The 27,069-nt window shown below is 36.2% G+C and overlaps 1 protein-coding gene across 1 annotated transcript; it reads left to right on the top strand.

Moving 5' to 3' along the window:
- The first annotated feature begins 4,197 nt into the window (after nucleotides 1-4,197).
- On the top strand, nucleotides 4,198-25,237 carry LOC110685424 (uncharacterized zinc finger CCHC domain-containing protein At4g19190-like). Its single transcript, XM_021861956.1, has 6 exons — nucleotides 4,198-4,615; nucleotides 5,205-5,344; nucleotides 5,440-5,553; nucleotides 9,942-10,143; nucleotides 23,685-23,802; nucleotides 23,896-25,237. Exons 1-6 carry the CDS (start codon nucleotides 4,334-4,336, stop codon nucleotides 24,459-24,461), a joined length of 1,422 nt encoding a protein of 473 aa, XP_021717648.1. The 5' UTR covers nucleotides 4,198-4,333; the 3' UTR covers nucleotides 24,462-25,237.
- The last annotated feature ends 1,832 nt before the right edge of the window (nucleotides 25,238-27,069 follow it).

Below are 27,069 nucleotides of genomic sequence, written 5' to 3'. Positions count from 1 at the left end.
GCACCATTTCAAGGCCAGCAACACACATGTGCGTGCTGAGCCTTGCGTATGGCAGTGCAGGCTTGCTAGCAATGCTAGCAGCACCTGCCGCAACAGCCCGCATTGCGTGTGTGGCTTGATGCGCGCATGTGCGGGCTGGTGCATGGACAACACACCTTTGTTGGCGCGCTAAGAAAGCGGTGCCCAACAGTAGCCCGCTAGCAAGCGTGGCATGCTTGCGCCCAACCAAGGGGCCAGGTGCCAGCAAGGCAGCCTAGGCTCCCAAGGCTAAGCGCGCTAGTTCGCGCGAGCTGATTGGGGCCGAGAGATGTAATCCCCCATATTTTCAACCTAATTAAAGTATATTTATTTATTATTTTTATAAATATTTTAATTTATATTTTATATTATGAATTATTTGAATGTAAAAGAAATAAGATGTTATTACTAGTAAGCTAAATTATTAAGTTTTAGTCTAAATTATAATCCCCTTTTAAGTTTATATTAGTCCAATATTTATATCTTACTCAAGCCAAAACTAATCCTACCTACTTGGATTAGGAAAGTGAAGCCCATAAATATATAAAACCTCAAAAACCCTTATTTCCCCCTCACTTCTCTTCCTCCTCTTCACGTATTCACAAGAAAAAAAAAGAAAAAAAAAGAGACAAAGCTTCGAACTCCAAGCTGCTGCCCAGCCGAAGCCCAACGCCTAACCACCTACTCGTCGCCCCATCGCCGACCACCGCTTCCCAACCAGCCACCCTGCAGTAGTTCGCCCCCCTTCTTCCTCTCTTCCTTTTTTTTTAAAATTTTTTTATTAAATTGATTTAAAGTTCTAATATTTGCTTAATTTTGATTCTAAGTTTTATTAATGGTTTGATATTATACATGGGTTATAAAAAAATTATGAATTTATGAGTTTTGACATGTTTAATATAGAAAATTTCAGATTAGTATAATTGAGAAAATAAGGGTTAAAGTATTGATTTTTCATTTTTTAGGGCTTGAAAACGTGTTAACCAAGTTATCTAATCATATTATGTTTAAATTACATTAAAGTATAATTATTTTTATTATGAATAAAATTTCAAATTATTAAAGTTTCAATTTTTATGAACAAGTTGTGTTAATTTCATATTTTTATGCTTCTAATCCTATAAAATAATTATGGGAAATTCCCATTGGTACACCCGTGGTTTTGACTTTTCCCATTGATACACTCCTAAATTTTTGCCTTCCCATCGGTACACCTATGGTTTGGCCTTTTCCCAACCGTGACTAACACTGTTAAAAACTATTTCACTAAATTAAAATAATTAAGAAAAAGACTATAATACCCCTTTTAAACATATAATGTCTCGATTTGCATGTCAAAAATTGTTCGGTCAAAGTTTTGGGAGTCAAGTTAGTCCATAAGGATCCAAATTAACCTCGAAATTAGCAAAATAATAATGCAAATGTCTCATGTGCGTGTAAAAAAATGTCTCAATTTACGTGCCGTATTTTTTTGTGATAATAATTGTTCGGTTTAGGTTATAGGGGCAATTTTGACCCTTTATGGATCTAAATCGAACTCGAAATTGTCAAAAAAATTAACAAAAATATCTCATTTTGCACGTTATGATATTTCTTTTTTTGTCATGACACGCAAAACGAGACATTTTGTTAAGTTTTTGACAATTTCGAGTTCGATTTAGTCCCTTAAAGAATCAAAATAACCCCTAAAGCCTTAACCGAACAATTACTATCACAAAAAAAAGTAATGGCACGCAAATCGAGATATTTTTTGACACGCATATGAAACATTTGCGTTATTTTTTTTTTGCTAATTTTGGGGTTTGGATCCTTAAGGACTAACATGACTTTCAAAACTTCAACCGAACAATTTTCGACACGCAAATCGAAACATTAAATATTTAAAGGGGGTATTATAATCTTTTCCTTAATTATTTAAACTTAGTGAAATAGTTTTTAACGGTGTTAGTCACGGTTGGGAAAAAGACCAAACCACAGGTGTACCGTTGGGAAGACAAAAATTTACGAGTGTATTAATGGGAAAAGTCAAAACCACGGGTGTACCAATGAGAATTTCCCAATAATTATTGTGGGTATTTTATGATTAAAAAGCTTTGAACTTTAAATTATAACCTCAAGAATAAATTTTCAGATTTTATACTTTTTATTTTGAAGCCTCTAATTGCATTGAATTGGTATATTTTTGGGTTTTTTAACACACTAACTTACTGTATAATGATTATTTCAAGTAATTATGTTTAAGGGGTTATTTTATATATTTAAACCAAATTTTTAGATTATTCACTTACTTTAAAGTTGCTGTAATTTTGTATTAAACGCTATATTTTCATGATTTTAGCATATAAACTTATAGTTGGAATGTTATATTATTAATTTTGACTGATGGAACAATTTAAAAGCTTATTTTGATGGTTTAAGAGGTTTTAAAGTAGTTTAGTATTGCTGTAAATTTATTTGCTTGGGTGTTGATTTAATTCTTGTTGTTTGGTTCAGGAGAGGACTTTGTAGAAGGTGACTTCTAGTTCCTAAAGTGGCCAACCGAATCGTTTACATAAGGTACGCACGAGTTACGAAACCTTGCTTTTAGATGCATGTTTAGGGACGGATCGAGAACTTAGTATCATGTATAGAGAAGACTGAGCTAAATTGTTTGGTTATACATTGTGATTTCCGTATGTTGTGCACTATTCTATATTGCAAGTATTGTTTATGCTCTGATACCACTTTGTAACACCCCAATAGTTCTCTCTTTAAACCTGTGACGATCTAGTTTTTACACTTGTAATATTGGGGAGCAGTTAACCACATGTTTTTACACATGCATCATTCGTATCTAGGTGGTAGGATCTTGAGTGGAGTGTTGGTTGCTTTTCTCATTTTATTTGCTATTTACTTTTGAAGTTACTTAACCTCGATTTCATTTTTATACTACTTCTATTGGTTTGAGTTTTGAATAGGGGCCTTAATGGTTCCAAGTTATAAGACTTAATTTGGTTTTGTTTGTTAGTTTTGAAACTTATTTATAAATTATTTAGTTTATTCGCTGCTAAATTCTGATATAGCCTTAACGTCTGAACACATGGCGGTAGCACGCCAGTAATTCTCTTGGATATTGTTCAAGGTAGTCACAGTTTAAAGAGAGAATTATTGGGGATGTTACAAGAGATGTGAAAGGCGGGTGTGAGGAAGCTTGGGGATGAAGGAAATGTTCCCCTCCCCTTGTGGTCCTCACCTACTCTATTTCTCTTGGTTTGTCACTTGTAGATTCTTAATTGCATTGCCTTTTTCTTTTAGTTTTAGATTTAAATTAAAATGGAAAAAGGGGATTTTACCAACTCTCCCACATTGATGGGAGAGAGAAATGTTCATGGGATTTTTCTATAATAACAAGCTTTGGGATTTGAGAAATCCCACTTTAGTTGAGCTTGAAAGGATCATCCATAAGGCTGAACACTTTTGCTCACATACTCGAGTAATCTTATTGTGGCCAAGCTCGGCTAAGCTTCGGGTAAAGGCCAGATGGGTCGTGTGTGTGAGTGGACTCTGTTGGAGGTCGTTGCACTTGCGTGACTCAAAGTAGCTTTCGAAGTAAGAGCTCTCTAAGGAGCGAAACACTCTACAAGGGTAAAATAGTCTTTCTCTCTCCTTGTTATTTATGTTGTTAATTATATTAATTGTGAGCAGATCTTGGGGTCGGCGCGGGAAGTCGGACTTTCCGAAACCCAACAGACCATAGGGGAACATTTTATAAGGAGAGAAAGTTCGTACGTACATGTCAAAAAGGGGGCGTTACCTAGTAAAAGAGGAGCGTGATTTAGCTATTTACTTAAAGGTATAATATTCAGTTTAGTAAAAATAAGTCAAGTTTAGTAAAAAACCATTTAATTTAAGGAAAAAATAAAACGGAAAATCAGTAAAAATAATTTCAATTTAGCAAAAGTAAGTTCAGTTTAGTAAAAATAAGTTCAGTTTAGTAAAAAATCATTAACTTTAAGGAAAAAATAAAACAGAAAATTAGTAAAAATAATTTCATTAGCAAAAATAAGTTCAATTAAATAAAAATAATTTCATTTCATTAAAAATCATTGAAAAAAATAAAATAGAATATCTGTAAATATAATTTTAGTTTATCAAAAATAATTTCAAATTAGCAAAAATAATTACAATTTATTAAAGTGGATTGAACTGAGCCTCGAAGAAATTGGGGCAAGCTAGATGCCATGGTGTAACGGTGGCCCAACTAAAGAATAACATTCAAAGAGAAAGAGATAGACGACATAGGAACAGAGGCAGTGGGGAAATAAACACAACAACAATGGAGGACGATGAAGGAGGACCAAGGTTGAGCAAGAGATTTTCAGACAAAGATGGTGGTGAGGTTGATTTCAAGACAAAAGCAGGCACTGCTTGGAGTCATAACTTTCTCAATCAGAAACCTTGGCATCCTCTCTCTTATCCTAATCAACGCCGCAAATGGATCGCCGAACAAACTCATTCTCAGCGCCAACGCCGCGCCGAAGATATCGCCCGCGAGTATTCTCAAGAACAGGAGTACCTCCGCCAGACCTCCATCCTTTCTCAAAAAGAGAAAAAAAAGGTCTATTTTCTATTGTTTCTTGTTTTGATGTGAATTTTTTGTTTATTAATTTATATGTATTATGATAGAGGAAGGACATTATATTGATTTCTTTCATGTTTTGATTTGATTTTGAGGTGAATTGTTTAGTTTTAGTAAGTTTTATGAACTGGGTATTTTGACAAAGGATGATTTTTTTACTATAAATTCACAATATTGGAATTGGTTTTCCATTTTTTTTTTTTTGGTGTTTTTTTATGATTTGATTATGGTTTTGAGTTGAATTTTTTGTTCATTTATCTATAATTGTTATGGTAGAGGAAGGACATTAGGTTGAATTCATAGCTCATGATTTCCTCTAATCTGGGTTTCTTTCAGGTTTTGATTTGATTTTGAGGTGAATTGTTTATTTATACTAAGTTTTTTTAAGTGGGTACTTTGACAAAGGATGCTTTTTTATTTATTTATTTATTTTTTAAACTATAAATGCACAATTTTGGAATTGGGTTTTCCTTGTATCTGGGTGATTTGTGCAACTTTGAACTTTTGGTTATGGGGGTGTTGAGAATTCGAGATTGTTTTTTTTTTTTTTTTTCATACATATATATAGGTGGATATTATGCAAGCTGTTAGCTTTATGTATGTGCGTCCACCCGGTTACAATGCTGAGAGTGCAAAAGCAGCTGAAATTGCTGATGAGAGAAGGAAGATTGGTGAGAGTGACCCAACTACTGCTTCTGCCTCTTCAGTGTATCTATCTTACCCTACTTTGGTTTTATCGTGAGCTGGTTTGATTGTGTATTGCATGACAAAATCCTTTTTCTGAAATTTGATGTATGTTGTAGGCCGCAAGAAGCTGTTGCTGTGAAGGAAGAGAAAAAGAAAGCAAGACCTAAGGATGTTTTTGGCCGGACTTTACCTACTGAAGAAGAATTTGCTGTTCTCAAGAATGCTCCGAGGTAAAATTGTAAGAAACTATCTTGTTCTGTATCTATACTATCATAGTTGTGGTTTTGGTCAACATCTTAATTACTCAATCAAAGCAATTCTGAGGTTTAATCTAATCTTCCAGTTATGATTTTAGAATGTAATTATATAAGAAACCTTCTAATAACATGATCTAGCTGAATTTGAGAAACAGCCTGTAATTTCCACAAGTTTGCTCTCTGTAAATTACTTTCATTGCTTTGCCAATCCTCTCTCCTTTGCTAATGGTCTCTTGAAGCATAATTGTGCATATCAAAGGACCAATCATTGGAGAAAGTGAATGGTGGCTTTGTTTGATTTGCCATTCTTTCTTTTTAAAGACTGCATTGACTGAATTTTCATGACTTGTGATTCTGAATATAAGAAGCTACGACAAAAAGTTGTCATTTTCTATTTTTTTGTACACTTGCTTAGTTTATCCTAGATCTAATTTAGGCATAGCTGGGTAACTCCTCTACTATGTTATTCTTGTGAGGGGTATATTGGCTTGTTCTAAATGGAAGGATTCAATGTTGGTTCACTTGTAGCGAAGCGTTAGGAGTGATTCTTTGATGCCTTTGTTGGATATTGCTTTATATACATGACAATTGCTGGTTGTTTCTACCTTTCATGACCCATTCAAAATTTGACCAACCAGCTATTAAGATACGGTGGTAAACTGTAGTCAACCAAGGGCCAGGGCTTAGGAGAGTTCGCGTTAATTTTTGGTTGCTAGGGTTTGAAGAGGTTAATCTGCCACTTCACACTCACAACTCACCCCCACACTTCTTTGATAGAAGCATTAAATTACATTCTCTGATACACATGTAGGTGTGTGCTAATGTTGATTGTTTCATATATTAATCACATCATATCTCTTTGCAAACATCTTAAAGGAAGATAGTAGAGAAGGTAAACATGTAATTTAATAAAATAATTTAAGCACCAGTAATTTGACCCTTTCATTTTTATCTGTGTTCTAGGTATTTAGTTAATTTGTCCATTTTTTCTGTAACATTTTACATGAAATACATGTAAGAGGACATGCTGCGATTAGATAAAAAAAACAGAGCAAGCACGTCAAGTTTGGTTGGTATAGTTGTTTCACTTGTTTGTGTCTCATGTAGGCTAAGGTATCGTTCATGGAAGAGTTAAGGTTTGCTATGTGTTAAACTGAAATTATCCATTTATGTTTCTTCCTGTACCGATTTTTGCGTAGATCCATATGTAACACGTTGAATCTATGATGGACCATTATTTTTGTGGCTACTTGTTTGAAAAAGCAACACTCAATGGCAGATTATCACGGTGGATAGTCAACCTTGCTCAGTTTGACTTGAAATTTGTACCACAAAAAGCCATCAAAGGTTCTGCGGTTTCTGACTTCTTAGCAGATTTTCCGCTAGAAGAAGGTGAGAAAGAAGAAGATGGTCAAACACTATAAGTATGGTCAACTCTCTTTAATCTTAAGAGTAACACTAATATTGTTTTATAAGATAAGTATGGATGATTATGTTTCATGGGTTTTTGCTAATTGCTATAAGATGTAGAGAAAAGCCCTGTACTCCTTACCCGATTTTCGTTGTATAACATGGTTCAAAAACTCGGCCGTTACGTCGCGAATCGGGCGAGACGTAAAGGATTTCCAAGTTGCCGTTACGATATTTACCGATTCGGCACGCCGCTTTTCAAAACGCCGCGATAACGGCCGTTTTTTAAAGGAACTTGACCGCATCAAGCTTTACCGGCAGAATTCGAAGAAAAAAATCCAGGATTTAAGCATGTTGACCACTGTTCGGCGAGGGTTTATGCTTCTCCATGAAAACCGATCAGTTTCTCAGTATCCACAGTTTGAATAAAAAAGGTTTTTGTAAAAAACGCAATTAATGGGGTAGTTGGGTATGACTTTATGACAGCTGGAAGTTACCACTTTAATTTTTAATTGCTGAATTTTCTACCTGACCTGATGACCCCACCATCTTTTCTATTCCCCTCTTCTCTCTCTCTCTTTTTATTTTATTTTTTATTTTTTATTTTTTATTTTTTTATTTTTATATCTCACGTGACCTCTAGTCCCCATTCCCCACCCCTTATTTCCACCTTTTCAATTAACCTATTTTTTATTTTTATTTTTATTTTTTTAATTAACCCCCCCTTTTTCAATTTTATACTACTTGAAGTCTTAGAGAGCATATAACTATACAAGATACAATTACGAAATAAGCATGAGTAAGATTTTTAAAAATTACGAGAAAAAAAAATCAAAACTTAAATTTTTAAAAAATTCTAGCGCGAAAACCGCGATGTGGTCTGTGATCAACGCATCAATTCCGTTACCGAATCATCGCGACCGTTTCTGCGATCGCGACCAAAACCGCATTTTCGAACCATGTTGTATAATATAAACTTATGTTTTTAACTGATAGCAACAGATTTATACCTGATTTCCTATCGTTTTTCTGATACGTAGATAAAGGTTTTTCACTTATCGAAAGTTTTTTCATCTGTTAATTTTTATTGAATATTTGTATTGCTAAGTTGACGGATAATAGGGAATTAATTACACGACATATGTTAGGACACTTTATTCGGCTAGTCTATAATTAGGGTATCTAGCGTAAAAGATAAACCAAGAGAATGTTGTAGTGCTTACAATTTAATTTTATACCCCAACAGCTGCTTACCATGTTTAACAGCTTAGCTCCTTTTCATTTAGGGTTATGAAGTCTATGATCGTGCTTACAATCCCTTCAAAAGGTTGATTTTATCCTTCCAAAAAGTATTAGGCGGTTGGGGATTTAAAAGGATATGTTAAAATTGACACTTATTGTAAAACCTAACTAGTACCTCTCCGAAGGGGGGGGGGGGAGCACATTTGGAATGGCAAAGGTAGAACCTCTAAGGCTTACCTAAGAGTTGACTTGGAATCAATCTGAATATAAATCTCCCCACTTTAAACTCTAAAGCAATTATAAGAACATTTCTAACTTTAGTTTTTGACTTTCAATCCAGTTATGTGGTAGTAATATTCGTAACTTACTACCTAGCAAAACTAGACACTTTGTCAAATATTACATTTTAAAAAATCGTTAACTACTACCTTTTAAACCAGTTCATGATTACTGTTGCTATCCTATATTTGTTTTCAGTGACTTTGGCCTGAGAATAACATTGCCATTTCGATTTTTTTTTTTCATTTTTAATCAAATTTACAATAATCACATGTAATTAACCCCATTGCTTCTTTTGTCAACCCTCAATCAATTCTATTTCCTCTCTTTGAATGTTCATCTTCATCAAATACCTTTGAACCTTTTGCTCATCTCTTAAAAAACTCAAAATAATTTAAAATTACTTTATAATTCAATTTACATATAAAAACCTCTTAATTGTATATGACAAATATGAACGGAATAAACCCCTTTATTTAGCCCCAATTAGGTTTATTTGGTTGTAAGATTTTGATTTCACATGCTAAATTGTCAAATTAATTATAATATGCTTGAAATCAAATGTCTAATACTAGATTATATGCCTAAATTCTAGCAAAAGTCGCTTGAAAACATACAATTTACACTCAAAAAAACTAAATATAAAATTGAGTTGGTGTATGTTTCATAATGGGTCACAATGCTTTGCTTTGGCAATGAGCAATTTTTGAACTGTCCAATTTTGCGCAGAATATATCTTGGATAATCTGGTTTAATGAGTTGGCTCAGGTTATAATACCACTATGCTCGTATTTATTATTTTATTTTATTTTTAAATTTATTTTCTCCAGTTGTTTTCTGTAAGACAAAAACTAATTGAATTAGTACTTTTGACCCATGTGGGCTCATTGGGCTTTAAACTTGTGCGTTCCTTGTTGAACTTGTATACATGCTCGGTTTGGTATGACTTTCAAAACCCTTGATCGTAGAGTTATCTCATTAATATCTCAATTCATAAATTCATACACTTATAGCATTTTATAGTTTCTGTGATGTCTTGTTTAATACAAAATTTTCATTATCTTCTTTGCATCCGTTGGAGAAAGATTGGCTGCCTAAATTATTGACCTATCCAGCTACTTATACTTAAATTGATAGATTGGCTGCCTTACGCTACTCACCCTTCTTCCATTGTTTACTGTGGTAAGATTGTACGACTGTACTGTTTTCATCTAATACATTGCAAATGGTAGATTTCTTTGTTCATTGACATCCAGGCTCACAACTCACAAGCGTACAGTGAAAATTCGTGACTTATTATGGTTGCTGTTCAATCTTGCATTTTATGCATATTAAGCCTTTGGATCTTGTTAATTATCTCCTAATGCTATTGCTTGTTTTTTGGTGTTTATTTTATGTGATGTGGCTTCTAAATATTTTATTAATTGCAGGTTAGAGACTGGAGTTACTGGTAGGGTTAAACCCTTTGCTGTAGAAGTTCGCAATGTTAAATGTGTAAGATGTACAAATTACGGGCATCAAAGTGGAGACCGTGAATGTCCACTGAAGGATGCTATAATGCCAAATGATGAGAGTAGGCTGAAGAGAGATGACCCCTTGACTGCTATTATGGCGCAGATGGATACAAGTGAGGTGTGTGTGGTTATTACTGTTTTTCATGCTAAATGCCTAAATTATATGGATTGTAATGTGCTTAAGCCAAACTGTGATGCTGGCACATGAGTAAACCTGAATTTTCTAATGGTATAATTTTGAATTGCTCATGGTGTACAGATTCTTTTAACTTAGACGACTAAATGTTTATATTTAGCTATTATGAATCCATATTCCTCTAGTTGCCCCAAATATGCTGGTTGTACTAGCACTTTTCAGTTCGTTACATGTCTAGACTGTGTTTTACTTTAAATATCTTGACTTTGTGGTGTAAATGTGTAATGGTTGGGGGTTACACCATTCAACCTGCAATGTTGGGATCCTCGATCATGCTTGTTTGTGGTAGTTTGTTATGTTGTACTTAACTCATTTTAGCACAAATTTGTAGAATGGTGTTGTTTGTGTTTTTGCTCTTCTCAATGGAAGTGTATGGCTTATATAGGCAAAATATAGCTACTATAGATCTGGTAGATGTTTGGTCTGATCTTCAGGCAGATTATTGTTGTTCAATTATTTTGTATGTAGGGAATTCTCCTGCCACCACGGCCAGAATATTAATAGGGTAACTCATGCATCAAAACTAGAGCTGTCAAAAACTCACCCGACCGACCCGAACCCGATTATTAACCGACCTGTCTGAACTTGAAAAAATGGTGACCCGAACTTGACCTGATACCAACCCTAAATCCGAGTTGACCCAAGTATTTGAGACTCAAACCCGAACATGAACTGACCTGAAGATAACCTGACTCGATTGTAACCCGTATATTATTGACCTGATTCGAAATTGACCCAAATCCGTTTTAACCCATCAAAACCCGAATTTAACCCGACCTGCTACTAACCCGACCTGAATTCAACCCAACCCGTCCCTAACCCGACCCGAATTTAACTCGCCCTGTTACAAACCCGACTTGTTACAAACTCGACCCGAAATCAACCCGACTTGTTATTGACCCGACCCGAATTTTACCGGACCTATTATTAACCCAACCAAAAATTCAACCCGATATGTTACTAACCCGACCCGAAATCAACACGACTTGTTATTGACCCGACCTAAATTCAATCCCAATTGTTCCAGCCCGATTACAAATCACCTTAAATTCAATTTAGACCACCTTATTATTATTGATTAAAGCATTTTGTCTAGGGAGACCAAGTCAGCAAAAGAAAGAAGCATCATCCCCAAATTTAAGAGTTAAATATAGTATATATTTGTTGTATGTTCAAAGGAGATAATTATCTTCCTAAATTTTAGGCTATAGTTCCCTAATATGTTGTCAATACATATTGTTATATAGTCAAAGGACGAAAATTATTAGCTTGATAAAATGATAATTTTCTGTTTATAGTTAGTTAGAGTTTAGCCTATAATGATTGATAAAGGCATGTACGACTTATAGGTACAGGAGAATCTCTGAATCTTAGTATATTTAGGAAGGTTTCACTCTAATGGCGAGATTGGCGACATTATTGATTATTTTCCCAAAAAATCTCTATTGTGATTGATTTTTTTTCCCCTTATTATCTTAAACTTCCTATATGAGATATATGAGGCAATTGAGTACAAGTGTCAATTTTTTTTGTACATGTATTTGACTATTACTTAGGCCTTGTTTGATTCACCTTAAAAAAATAATATTAAGTAAAAATAATTTCAGTTCAGTAAAAATAAGTTCAGTTCAGTAAAATTAATTTCAGTTCAGTAAAAATAAGTTCAGTTCGGTAAAATTCAGTTTTCTTAAAGAAGAATTATAATAGAAAATCAGTAAAAATAATTTCAGTTCAGCAAAATTATTTAAGTTCATTAAAAATAATTTCAGTTTAGCAAAATTAAGGTGAATCAAACAAGGCCTTAGTTCGCTAAGCAAATCAGCCAAATGTAAATTTTTTTCCTAAATTTATCTTCAACTTCTATATAACTATTTAAGCTCCCTTTATTTGTCTATTTTTCAAATTTTATTCACTTGCCTATTTAATCTTTTTTAAACGTTTTGAATCATGTAATTTTTTTTTTTTTGAAAAATGTTCCAAAAATAAAATAAAAATATAAATGCCATTAAAAAAAAACGTTAACTCGGATATGAACTTATAAAAAAAATAAAATAAAAACTTCAGATAATTTCGTACTTCCTCCGTTTCTATTTAGTTGACGCGTTTGATTTAGGCACATATATTAAGGAGAGGAGAGAGAGTGAGAGAGAATGAAAAAGCAAGTGGGGTACCTTGTAAATGCAAGGTAAAAAAGTTACCCCAAAAAGAAACGTGTCAACTAAAAAAAACTTCCTAAAAAGGAATATGTGTCAACTAAAAAGAAACGGAGGTAGTATAAAATAAGTTTAGAAAAAAAAGTTTAGATAATTTCAAATAAAGTAACTTATTTGAATTTATATGAGCTTATTGTGTTTTATTCAAACTTATTTGAACATGAACTTATCTGAAATTGTTGTCCTTAAAATGAGTTGAAACAATGTGAATATATCATAATATGTTTTGAACTTATCTTCTAAAAATCTAAACTAAACCTATCTTACTTGAAATAATATGAACTTATAATGCATATACTTCCTCCGTTTTTATTTAGTTGACGCGTTTGATTTAGACACATATATTAAGGAGAGGAGAGAGAGAGATAGAATGATAAAGCAAGTGGGGTAGCTTGTAAATGCAAGGTAAAAAAGTTACCCTAAAAGGAAACGTGTGAACTAAAAAAAAAACTTCCTACAAAGGAATACATGTCAACTAAAAAGAAACGGAGGTAGTATATCTTATCTAAACTTACTTGAACTTAATAACTCGAATTTAAACTTTTCTAAAATTATTTCTTCTACAATAAATGAAGAAATTGATAATGATTAAACGTGAGCGTCATTACATGAACGGTTAACAAACCAACCTAAAAAATGTAACGGAACGTGATGTGACCCGACGTTATATCTACCTTAAACTCAGATTAACCCAATATTTGATACCCGAACCCGAACTTGAACCCGAACCGGAACATGACCTGACTTGGAAATGACCCGACTTGATTATTATAACCCGCAAATTATTGACTTGCCGACTTAAACCCGAGAATGACAAGACTTGGAAAGGACCGCTTGATTATACCCCGAAAATTATTGACTTGAACCGAACCCGACTTGGAAATGACCCGACCTGATTATAACTTTCAAATTATTGACTTGAACCGAACCTGACATGAACTCGAGAATGACCCGACCTGATTATAACTCGCAAATAATTGACTTAAACCAAACCCGACTTGAACTCTTGAATGACCCGACAACCCGCAAATTATTGACTTGAACCGAATCCGACTCGACCCGAGAATGACCATAACTCATTTTAACCCGTGAAAACCCGAGTTTAACCCGACCTATTATTCACCCGACCTTTTATTGACCCAACCTAAACCCGTGACCCGTCTCAAGCATGACCAAACCCGCATAGGTTACGACATCAACCCGTATTAACCCGACCTAAGTTGACCTCCACCCAAACCCGACCCAATTGATAGCTCTAAATTCAAAACTAATATACAACTAATTAAATCAAAATCTAAATTTGAAACTCAGGTCACTAACCTTTTGTGGCAACTCACTTTTTCCTAAGAGTCGGGTATAGTTCTATAGGAAATCTTGGTTAGTGAAATTTGTAGCAGATTAGAAGATTGACTATTCTAAACTACGCATCTTTATAGACGTAAAGTGATTGGTTACTACAAACATTATAGATGTTTTTTTATTACTTCCTCCGTTTCTATTTAGTCTTTAGGCACATATATTAAGGAGTTGAGAGAGAGTGATAGAGAATGGAAAAGCAAGTGGGGTAGCTTGTAAATGCAAGGTAAAAAATTTACCCCAAAAGGAAACGTGTCAACTATAAAAAAACTTCCTAAAAAGGAATACGTGTGAACTGAAAAGAAATAGAGATAGTATTATTTTTAGGGCCACCATGTCTTTCTTTCTCCAGTTGAAATCGAGTATGATGGATTAATATTTTTAATACCTTCCTCCATTTGTGCCCATAAAATGATAAAAATGATATATTCTTACTATTTATTTTGTGGCTCCTCGATGGTGGTGCCATCTTTGTACATTACCAAATATCTCTCGTGTGCTTAGACGGTTGATGGTTCATCTTCATGGTTTGTAGTTCTAATGATTCTATACTCTCTAATGTATGACTAATTTTGCAATTTGGAATCTCTAATGATGGTAGGCATGGTAGGTGTGGAAAGAACAAAAGGTAAGTGAATCATAAGACACAATGGCCTTTATGAAGATTATTGGAGTTTAGTACTTTAGTTGGCACTTGTTAGTTTTAGAGGTTGTTGCCTTTCTTTGGGAATTCTTTTTTTGAAACTTTTAGTTTAAAGTTGCCATTGTGAAACTTCATAGTGACATGCCCAGTTAGACGGTATTTCTTCTATAGTCTAACTTAAATTAATGGTTATTTTTCTTTATTTCAGTTTTGCAGATTATTAAGATGTTAGAGCTTCATTGGATGAACTATGTTCTCTTAAGGGTTCATCACTTTATTATGCTATCTTTTAATAAGTTGTTAAACCTGCTGAATATAGTCTAAAATCCTAAACTTCGATATGTTCTTTTAAAGTTTTATTCTTACATTTGGCACCTAAAAAAGTGGTTTAATTATGTGGAGATATGTCATGCTTCCCTAAAAGAATTTGGTTATGCTTTATAATTAGATAATTTTATATACCTCAATACCTTAACTAAATGTATGATATGTCTGCTATTTGTTTTTTAAGACTGGATCATCAAACCCATGGATTGAATATGGATTTATGACATAAATCTAAATTTTGTGGCATTTGCCTTTCAAACTATTATTAGGATTGGCTCATACAAGCTGATGTTGTGGAATAAAGACTTTTTGGAAGCTTAAGAAATATTGAGGAAGAAGAGCATGAGGAACAAAGTTAGGTGTGCCACATCTACTCTAATAGTGTGCCCCCACCAATTCAGTGAGTTGCGCCCATACCTTTAGAGGAAAATTATATTCCTTGCTGTAATAGATCAAGCTAACGCTCCTATTTACACACCTTAACCACCAATTAAGTGGTACTATCAAAGGAAGGGGAAGGCAACCAACATTTAACAAGGCCACCACAAGAAGACAAAGTTAGTTAAGGTTTGCAATTTTAGAAGAGGAAGGGAGCAACACCTATTAGTGGGAGCAATACACTAATAGAGCAGCAAATCGCAGTAGAAGGAGACAACTAATTAAAGAGCAATGTAGCCTTAGTTGTATATATAAGAATGTTTTGTGTTAAGAGTAGGGTATGTGATGAGACTTGTTGAATGAGCTTTGTATCCTAAAGACACTATTTTGGAGAGTAGTAGGCTAAACTTACCGTTTATCCCGTATTTTAAATTAATGAATCACCATTGCTTGCTGCCTTATTTGCTCTATTTGCTCCGTTTTGAACTGTTTCGTGAGTCTTAGTGTAGGTGAGGGTTGAGTCTCTCACAAGTGGTATTAGAGCGGTGGTCCAATGAGTGCCAATGTCGGAATCAACCGTTAAAAAAAAATACAGAAGAAGAAACGATGACTCGAACCGCATCCCAGCGTTGCGATGCGGCGAAAGAGAGGCTGGAAGTGGTTGAGCAACGGGTAACATGGCGGAACGGTTGAAATCACAAGAGGAGGTGGTGCAAAAACTGGAAGGAAGGTTGGACCGATTTCGTAACCAACTCGAGACCGAGCGAAACATGGAATGTAGCGATCAACTCAAGTTTCAACAAGAGCTGACATCCAACCCAAGTCGCCTAGGCGACCACCTTTTGAAGAGGCGGAGGGGTCAGGTAAGGAACATGAATTAATGGAATTGGAATGGGAACGAGGATGAAGGGGACAATCGCTTTGACAAAGGGCTGTGGAAACATCGGAAGTTAGAGATGCCGGTGTTTGAAAGGATTAGATCCGGACAATTGGCTTTTAAGGGCTCGGATGTTCTTTGAGTTTTACGGGTTGACAGAGTAGGAGAGAGTGGAGGCTGCGGTGGTCGCCATGGACGGAGTCACCCTCAAATGGTTTCAATGGGAGAAAAAGAGGAAGCAAATCAATTCATGGGGCGACTTCAAACAGAGGCTGCTGCTCGAGTTCCACCAACCAACAAAGGGACACTGCACGAACAGTGGTTGACCACCACCGTTTCAGAGTACCGCCGAAACTTCATTAAGTTGGCCGCTCCTCTAGAAGACATCTCCGAGAACATTATGTTAGGCCAATTTATTGAGGGAAAATATTAAAGCGGAGGTCCGCTTGTTAGACCGGGCTGACTTGGAGCATGTAATGGACCTTACGGGTTGGGTGGAGGAAAGGAACCGGGTTAGCCAACTCAAGAAAGTTGGAGGCGGGTTTTGGAAGAGTGGGCCAATCCACTAGAGCACAATGTCTAGCCCATCTAACTCGAAGCCCGCAAGTGGAGGGTTGGTGTGGTGAGTACTTATGGTACTCTTGGCGGCCCACATTGTTAAAAATTGGCCAAAGGCCCCAGATTTGCAGTCCTCACAAGGGTCAGTGGGTTTAAATAAACCTTCTTCCAGCTCTTGCGTTTAACGGAGGCTGAACTTCAAGAGAAGAGGGCTAAAAGACTTGTGTTTCCGGTGTGATGAACAGTGGGGAGTGAATCATAGGTGTAAGAAGAGAGAGATGAGCTTGCTGCCGGTGGCTGATGATGATTTGGGGGTAGAAATCGATGGCGGTGATGAAGCGGAGACTCCAGAAGAAGAGGCGTCTGTAGGAGTTTCCTGGGCTCGGTGGTGGGCATAACCAACCCGAAAACCATGAAATTGCAGGGTAAAATTAAGGGCGAAGAGGTGGTTGTGATGGTGGATCCCGGTGCCACCCATATTTTAATTTCGAGGTGGTGGAAAAAACTCAAATACCCACCACCAACAGCGGGCCGTTTGGGGTGGCTCTTGGAAATGGATAAATGGTCGGGGGTAGTGGAGTAGACAGTGAAGGTCAACTTGGGAGGGGGAGTGACAATTGTTGAAGACTTTTCATCCTTTGAACTTGGTAATGCCGATGTCATTTAGGGCATCCAATGGTTGGAAAAATATCGGTTCTGTCACCATCATTGGAAAACGCACATCATGAAATTAACCGTTGGTAGGATGCCGGTAGTTCTCACGGCCTCATGGGTGATCCGACCTTAGAGAGGACCCAAATCTCCCTGAAAGCAATGGTTTGAAATCTAGTCAGATAGAAGCAGGGGTTACTCATTGAATTAGCACAAATGGAGAAGGCTAGTGATAGTGAAGGAGTAGAGGTTCCAGAATTTTTGGCAGCCACCATAGAAAGATTTCAGGAGGTATTTAATTTGCCCGAGGGCAGGAGCACCAAATTGTGCTTAAGGGTGGTAGTGATTCTGTGAGTGTGCGCTCGTATCGCTACCCCCAAATACAAAAGGATGAAATAGAAAGACTCATCCGTGATATGCAGGCAGCGGGTATCATTAAGCCTTCGAGCAACCCGTTTTCAAGTCCGGCTCTTTTCGTAAAGAAGGATGGCTCTTGGAGGTTTTGTGTCGATTATAGAGCTCTCAACAAGGAAACCGTCCCGAATAAGTACCCCATTCCGGTCATTGATGAATTACTCGATGAGCTTTACGGTTTCTCGGTGTTTACTAAGTTGGACCTCAAATCCGGCTACCACCAAATTCTCATGAAGGAAGGTGATACACACAAAACCGCCTTCCGAATGCACGAAGGCCATTATGAATTTTTGGTGATGCCTTTTGGGCTCACCAATGCTCCTGCTACCTTCAACCCGTTGATGAACGATGTTTCCCGACCATATTTGAGGCAAAGTTTTCAAGTCTTTTTGGATGACATTTTAATTTACAGTCGGAGTATGGAGGAGCATGTTGAGCATATTCGAATGGTGATGGAGAAACCCATAGAGGAAAGGAGGTTTGCTAATTTCAAGAAATGCGAGTTTGGGAAATCAAAGGTGGCTTACTTGGGACACGTCATCTCCAATGAAGGTGTGGCTATGGATGAGGACAAAATCAAAGCAATTCTTGATTGGGAATTACCAAAGAGCTTGAAAGAGTTGCGTGGGTTCTTGGGACTAACGGGGTAATATTGTAAGTTTATTGCGAAATATGTTCAAATAGCGGCCCCACTTACTGACGGTTGCGGAAGGACGCCTTCCGATGGATGGAGGAGGCCACCCTGGCTTTCCGACAGCTCAAGGAAGCAATGACTACGACTCATGATGCTCGTGATGCCAAACTTTGAGAAAGACTCCGTGGTTGAGACAGATGTAAGCAATTTCGGAGTTGGGGCAGTGATGATGTAATTGGGCCGACCCATAGCATTTTACAGCAAGTTGTTTGGAGTCCAAGCCCAAGGCAAATCCATTTATGAAAAAGAGTTAATGGCAATTTGTTTTGCTGTGACTAATTGGAAACATTTTTTAATGGGAAGGCATTTTATAATTGAGACCGATAAACAAAGCTTAAAAATCATCACCGAGCAGCGAGAAGTGGGTAATGATTATCAAAAGTGGATTAGAAAGCTTATCGGGTTTGACTTTGAAATCCAATATAAGCCAAGGGAGTCCATCAAAGTAGCTGATGCTTTATCTAGGAAGGGGGAGCCCAAGGTTAGTTTTAGGGCCTTAGTCCATAGCCAGATGGTGGATTGGGTCGGGTTAGAGGTAAAGCTAGAACGAGATGGCTGGATAATTGAATTGAAGCAAAGGATCGAGAAAGGGGTAGATACTCCAGGGGATCACTATACAGGGAGGGAAATTGTTGTACAAGGGGCGAATGGTGTTGCCAAAAATTCGTCTTTCATTACCTCCATCCTTAAGGAATATCACGATACTCTGGTGGGGGGTCACGAGGGGGAGGTAAAAACCTACAATCGTGTGGCTGCAGATTGGTTTTGGACGGGAATGCGATGTGAAGTGGGAACTATTTGTTAGTCACATAGTCAAGTTGCATGGGTTTCCTACCTCCATTGTTTTGGATGGAGACGGAGTTTTCATGAGTAATTTCTGGCCGGAACTATTTCGCCTACAGGGTACTCACTTGAAGCGTAGCACTTCGTGTCACCCGCTGACTGACAGGGCAATCAAGCCTACAATGGGTTGGAAACTTATTTGCAGTGTTTCGCCAACGATAAACCCAAGTCGTGGGCTCAGTGGTGGTTAGTTTGGGTTGAGTATTCTTGCAACACATCACCCTACACATCTACCCAAATGATACTATTAAAGGTGGTTTATGGGCATGAATCACTCTGTGTGAGAGCAGAGAGGGTTGAAGGTTAATTTACTTCGAGCTCAGCAAATTATGAAGGCGAATGCTGTTGCTAGAGAGGAAGAGTTCGAAATTGGGGATCGGGTCTTCCTCAAATTACAACCGTACATGCAGCGTTCCTTGGCTCGTAGACCCAACGAGAAGCTAGCAGCAAGGTTTTATGGTCCATACCGAGTACTCCTGAAAATTGGGAAGTGGCGTATAGGCCCTGTTTGGTAATTAGCTGGTAGCTGATTGTATTAGCTGGTTATAATAGCTGGTTTGACTAGCTGGTTATAGTAGCTGGTTTGACTAGCTGGTTTTGATTAGCTGATTGTATAAAAATGTTTGGTAAATAGCTGTTAATTGTTAGCTGTTTTAATGTATTTAAGAAACAAAAAACTAATTGTACAATAAACTAATTTTAAAAAGCTCTTATAATGAGCTTTTTCTAAAAGAGCTTTTTGAGCCCAAAAAGCTCTTTTAATAAGTTGTATACCAAACACTCAAATTAGCTTTTTTAATTGGTTAAACATCTAATTGGACAAAATAAGCTAAAAGCTCTTTAAAAAGCTTTTTACCAAACACACCCATAAACTCTTACTTTCAGTTACGTGCAAGATACTTCTTGTGATTCACATTTCGCAACTTAAGAGGCCGTTGGTGAGCAGCTAGTTAATCCAACTGTTCCCGAAAAACTCAAAGTTAGTATTGCTGCCAACTAGAAGAGCTGCTAGGGGTTAGGTATGGCAAGCATGGACTTGAGGTTCTCATTAAATGGAAGGGATTGCCACTTTTTTAGGCAACGTAGGATGATGGGAGTGCTATTGATCGGAGGTTTCCGACCTTCCAACTTGAGGACAAGGTGAAAGTTCACCCAGGGGGTGATGTAATAGATCAAGCTAACGGTCCTATTTCCACACCTAAACCACCCATTAAGTGGTACTATCAAAGGAAGGGGAAGGCAGGCAACATTTAACAAGGCCTCTACAAGAAGACAAAGTTAGTTAAGGTCTGCAATTTCAGAAGAGGAAGGGAGCAACACCTAGTAGTGGGAGCAACACACCAATAAAGCATCAAATCGCAGTAGAAGGAGACAAAACTAATTAAAGAGCAATGTAGCCTTAGTTGTATATATAAGAATGTTTTGTGTTAAGAGTAGGGTATGTGATGAGACTTGTTTAATGAGCTTTGTATTCTAAAGATACTATCTTGGAGAGTAGTAGGCTAAACCTACTGTTTATCCCTTATTTTCAATTAATGAATCACCATTGCTTGCTTCCTTATTTGCTTTGTCTTCATTGAATTCTCTCTATTTCGTGAGTCTTAGTGTAGGTGAGGGTTCAGTCTCACACACTTGCTTAGGTGCGCTTGCTTCTTGTGATGTGTCCTCACGAATGCTACACCACCACATTAAAGTTGATCTTGATTCTTGAATTGAATTCTATAGCTAATTTTAATAATGGTTATACTGTCTAATTGTAGAAAGGGTGAGAAACTCTTTGTATTGAATATTTAATGATTTATGATTTGAAGAGAAATATCTCTTATATTGCCTCTTTGTAAACATCCCAATCTTTGTGTTTAGGGAATCAAAATTTTTTCTTCAATTTGAATTCATAAATATTTGTGATTAGTGAATCAAATTTTGTTCATTCTATTTGTATTTCTTTTTGTTTCCTCTAAAATCCCAAAAATAAAGTTCTGTTGAAATTGAGCCCTTCATAGGTCTTGAATGATTTAGTGATAGTTTCACATCAAACTGGTATCAAGAGACTGGAACATTAGCTAGAATGATCTTTAAGTTAAATTTCAATCTTTGAATTTCTCTCTTTTCTCTAATTTACCTAGGCATTTTACGTTTTAATTTGATGAAAATTTTCCTAATAACCTTGAAGTTTACTCAAATCTGCAATTGTACATGCATCTCTATAGATGGTGACCTAAGAGCATCACCAAAGGTGTTATGTGGCGCACTCCTTGCCTTGCCATTAGAATTCCCCATGCTTTTGACTTCTTATGTGATTTTTTGTTACGCCCTGTCTCACATTGCGCCCTTGCCTTGTGCCTTTGATGTGCTTTTTAATACTCCTCCATTCCCCTAATATTGCAACGATTACCATTTTCAAAAGTTTCTCAAATATTGCAACATTACCTTATATGTGGATGCTTTGTCTGTTTCTCCCTCCCTCCATCTCTCTCCTTATCACATGGTCCCTATCTTTATATCTCTCTATCTCTCTCCTTATCTTAAATTTCGTGTCTTCTCCCCTTGTTGCAATACTAGGGGAACGGAGAAAGTATAAGCTTAGCAACATGGATAATAGATTCATACATGGCTGTGAGTATAGAAGAGGAAATGAGTATTGCCTTGCTAGATGCAAAACCTAGAGAGCATTGTTGATAGAATATTTCAAAATATCATGGACTTGTAATATGTCCTAGAATAAGGGATACAAGTCGGAAGAACAAGGTTGTTCTATGTTCATAGCAAAGAACTAAAAAGCACTCTTTCAGATGATGAGATCTACATTTTGGTTCCTCAATTTTTTTTGTGATGATTTCAAGGTTAATTTTGGTGCGTCATTCTATGACTAGGAAGCCACGCCTCCAATATCTCACCTCACTATATAGTGTAGCTCATCTGTTTTTTATTTTTTTTATTTACATATTTAATTTTCTTTATTCTTCATGTCATTAGGAATTTAAATTTCGTACTAGTATGAATGAACTACCTTATTACTCTTAGAGTTTTACACCTATTTGAATTTGAATATTAGAAGGATTACAGGTGGACTATGATCATTATTAAGATCTTAATATGGTTATACTACATGTTTGATGAACTCGGGATTTGTACTGGACCTGCACTTGTTGAATGTGTTTTTGATGAAGCGTCTCTTATGCTTAGTTCTTGTTTACTGTATGTTACCATACTGTAAGAGAAATGTTTGAATGTGACATCTTCTTTTATGATGCTTAATTCGTCTTTGATTCATGTAACCTTGAAGTTAGAAGTTAAAATTGCTTTCTCTCTACTAAAGTTGTATTATAAGATTTTTAATAAGCTTTCTTGGTCAATGATGGGTTTACTCTTATTGGCAAACCGCCATGGTTGTCATATTGTTCTGACATGGGATGCTTGTGATTACGGATTGACAATAATTGGTGTTGGATTTGGGCCGATGCAATGGTTCAAGATGTTTTATTTTGACTAGGCTTAATAGTTTTTAACGAGGCATCATCTTCCATTTGGCTGTGTTAGTTCTGTTATTACCTCTAGAAAAATGAGGTCAATTCGTTTTTAACAAATAAGATCTAGTGTGGGAGCATCTAAGAAGCCCATGAGTTGAATATGGATGTATCACCCAAGTCTAAATTGCTAGCGTTTTGGCTTTGAAACAACTATTTGGATGTGCTCTTTAGTCTTTAAGCTAATTATGTGACGTTGAATAACTGCAATAAGGACTCTTTAGAAGGTTAGGATTTCCTTGGGTAAGAAAGCTATTAGGTGTGGCTGTGTGCCTAAACCATATCATCCTGAGGTACTTTCCCACTTTAAGTTGATTGATGGAAACGATTTTTAGCTTTAGTTCGTTCAGACCTATGTTTGTGTTTTGCCCGTACCTACAACTTTTGGTGCACCTCCCACAATACATAAGAATGCAGATTTAAACTTTCTTTTGTATATACTAAAGTCCTTGATTTTTTTATTTAATCTCAGATCTATCAGTATAAGTTAACTAGGATTATGTTGGCTATAGCAAAAAACAGCTTTATGTTGACAGCATTTGATGAATTATGAATTGATGAGATTTTCTCACTCCTATTGCCTTTTTGAATAAAGTTTTATCCCTTTTATTTTTCTTCCAAAAATTCGGAAACCCCAAGAAGCCTCTTGGAAGTTAAGATATTTATTAATTTTGAATGATTGGGTGGTAATTTCACATCAGCTTCCATCAATAAAATGAATTGATTATGGAAGTGTGAACTGAAGACCCTTTTTTAGGTGTTTATATGTAGTATCTTTTTATTGATTAATTCACATTTTTTTTACCTTGTATAATTGTTGTGTTAATTGTAGGTTGTCAATTTCGCAGTGCATTTGTTTTAACAGTCAAATAATATTTTGTTAATCCCTAGTTCTGATGTCGTGCTTGTTCAAGTTATAATTTTTTTTTTTCTTTTCGTTTTCTATTTTTTTTTTTTTAATTTTATTTTGTTACATTGTTAGCCTTTAAAGTGGGAGTTGAAGCAGAAACCAGGTATCAACCCTCCACGTGGTGGATTTCACCTAGATGATCCTAACCAGCAGATAGTTGCTGATGAGGATATATTTGATGAGTATGGAGGTAAAGTACAGTTTAGTTCATGCACACCCTGTTACTATTTGGCTTCATACTATTTAGAATGATGCGTAGTTTGTTGCTCATAATCTTGTGCAGGATTTCTCAATGGGGGAAATATACCGGAGTTGCTGACTAATTTCAACTTTATAACTCATAAAAAGAAGTCTAAAGGTAAAAACTATAAGAAGAATATATCACGTAGAAAAGATCATGATGAAGACAGCAGTTCTTCAGATAGGGACAATGACCGAAGAAGCTCAAAAATGAAACATAGCAGCAAAAGAAAACAGAAGTGGGCTTCACACAGACAAAGTCATGAAGGCAATAGTCCTGTGTCTCATGGTGACAGTGGTAAATTAAAGGGTAAAAGTAGTAGTAAGCATAAGCAACGGAGATTACATTTGGATACTGATCAAGAGAGCAGCTTTAGCTCTGATAGCTATGAGCACAAAAGAAGGTCAAGAAAAAGGCGCATACATAACAAGACGAATAGAAAGGATTTATCTCATTCTAGCATGTCAGAGGATTCAGTTGATGAAAGGTATCATGGAAGAAGTAAGCATAAGGATTTACGTAGACATAAAAAGTCGAAATCTTTGCATGAAGGTGGCCCATCAGGTGAAGAGAAGTCAAGCAAAAAAGGTAAAAGATGCAGGTCTTAGAAGACCCAAAATGATTCTGAATATAGTTTATCAGAGGATTCAGATTCTGAGAGACACACGAGGAAACACAAACATTATATTAATGGTCGATGACTATGTAATCTCACGGGTGTCTGCACTGTCAATAACATTTTCATGAAGATCATTCTCAGTCCATAAGGTAGAATGCAGCGGCTAAAAGATTTGTAATAGATTTTGCAAGCATGCAGTTGGGGATCAACGGGAGCGTAAAAGGATCAGTACCATTTCTTGTGTGTCTTGAATCTTGAGGCGCAGCAAGAAGTTTTCGATTATGAGCTTTGAATGCACTGCACAGGAACTTTGATTGGATATTCCCTGGGTATAGTAGGTCAACTTTTTCTTAAAGCAATGCTTTCAAGCCCACTTAAGAAAAGCTGGATGTCAATGGGTGATCTGGAGAACATCTCTGGTATTGTTTAGTCAAGCTCAAGGCTGGTTTGAATGCTACTGAACTGTGCTCTGAAGTTTGGGTAATTTGCAGCTAATCACATCTTCGGACTAGGAGAATTTTTAACGTGCAGTGAGTCAGTGACTAGGTTCTTAATATTTCAGGTCCATGATATGTAGGATTCATTGTAATGTATTTCTGAAAGATGTGGATTTTTGCAAGTTTGTGGTGTCCTCTGTTCATAAGTCATGCTTTTAATTAATTAAGTTTGACTTTCACTATCCATACACTTCATTGACCGTTTTTTGGGATTTGTATGCAAGAATATTTATAATCATATGAAATCTCATTAGATTCAACTTAAATACTATACAAGAGTCTAAATATTTTAATTTTTACTTCTTGGTGCTAAAGTTAGGCTAATGTCATTTGTACATTTGCTGTAAAAAAAAACCAAATAATGATTATAGTACGAGTACATGCTGCCTGCTCTATTAGATTAACCTAAGGAAGGGCAATATTGGTAGTCTAGTATTATTAGGTCGATCTTGCTAACGAGCGCCCCGGGGCGTTAGATAAGGATAAATTATATTGTTTTGAAATGGTATTAAGTTAGGAATTCATGACAAAATCACGCGTCGTTCGGTGTAATTAATGTTAATTTTACTCTAATATTTACACTTTAATTCTCTTATCTAACGCCCCGGGGGCGCTCATTAGCTTTTGCCTTATTAGGTTTATAGTCCTTAGTTTTAGTATAAATAGATAGAGGGGAAAGGAGAAGGCAGACAGAATTTTGGAGTATTTCCTTAGGAGAGTTGTTGCCTTTAGTCACTATTAGGAGAGTTGTGACATTAAGTCACTAATATGAGCTTTGTATGCTAAACCTACTACCTTTTGTAAGAAATTATCAATTTGTTAATCAAATTTCCAAGCTTTCCCCCTCAAATTTCCTCTTAATCAGTAAATTATACAAGTTGTCTATAACACCAGCCCAATGCCGCTGGTCTCATGGGGTTGGGGAGTGTTGATGTTGGCCTCGTAGTCTGGTGGTTGCTGCTGGCTTGTTGCAGTGGTTGCTGCTGCAGTGGGTCTGGGGTTAGGGAGCAAGGGGGTGGGTCATGTTCATTAAGCTTGTCAAATTTTCTCATGCATGAGAATAAAGATTATAATTCACATAATAATTGCTATTTGAATGGAAAAGGGTGTTAATTCGTTCATGTAATACAACAAAAAGGGGTAAAGAAGGTATCTTTAGCCAAATTTGAGGTTTTGTATTCAAAATAGCAATAAACTTGTCAAATTTGAAAATAATAAGGTAAGGTCAACTGGATTCTATTAGAAGGGTCCATCACATAAGCCTGGCTGGCAATGCCTCGAGAATCGAACCTCGCACCTCAAGGATGCGAGGTGACCTCTGAGCCACTGCTGCATGAGGTCTTTCTCAATAACAAGTGACGTTAAGGCCTAGGCTAACATAATTAACCATATTAGAACTAAATAGGCCTTACTTCCTTCTTTTGGCTATCATATACAAGAATCGGAAAGATAGAAGACATTTTAGGCATTTTGTAACACCCTCGATTTACTAATTAATTATAAACAACAAATAGAGGAAAATTAGATAACCTTTAATTAAAAATTGCGGAAGCGTACACCTAAATCGGAGGTATCACCGTCACACTCAACAACCTGTCAAGTGTTAAGGCTTACAAAATCCCAACTGTACAACTCAATAAACTAGGAGAGCTATTTATACAACTTTTCAAACTCATCATAGCAAACTAATCGAAACACTTGAGCTCCTTTTATTACAATCATCACTTGATTAACCTGTCACAACCTTGACTGCTCACCATTAAAGACAAATTCCAAAATAGATCGTCGCAGGGCCACCATAAGAAAAAGACATGGCCGCAAACACAAGTAACTAAACAAACAAACAAACACTCACACTAGCAAAAGTGAGTAATCACCACATGTCATAATACAAAGAATAATAGAATAATCAACATTATTAGCTCAATTAAATAATGTAGTTTAAAACTACTTTACACATTGTACTCTGAAAATAGCTTTATCAACTCAACCTCGAAAAATAATACGAACCTTTACTCAACTCATCTGTCCCATAAATGTGCTACGCTCTTTGTTTTATATCTAGCCTTGGACATGAGTAATTTGAATAACAAACCAACA

This window comes from Chenopodium quinoa, unplaced genomic scaffold (assembly GCF_001683475.1).
Source record: "Chenopodium quinoa cultivar QQ74 unplaced genomic scaffold, ASM168347v1, whole genome shotgun sequence".
In the NCBI taxonomy this organism is placed as follows: Eukaryota; Viridiplantae; Streptophyta; class Magnoliopsida; order Caryophyllales; family Amaranthaceae; genus Chenopodium; species Chenopodium quinoa.
Note: the sequence above shows the minus strand (reverse complement) of the source record. Positions and strands in the feature narration are given on the sequence as shown.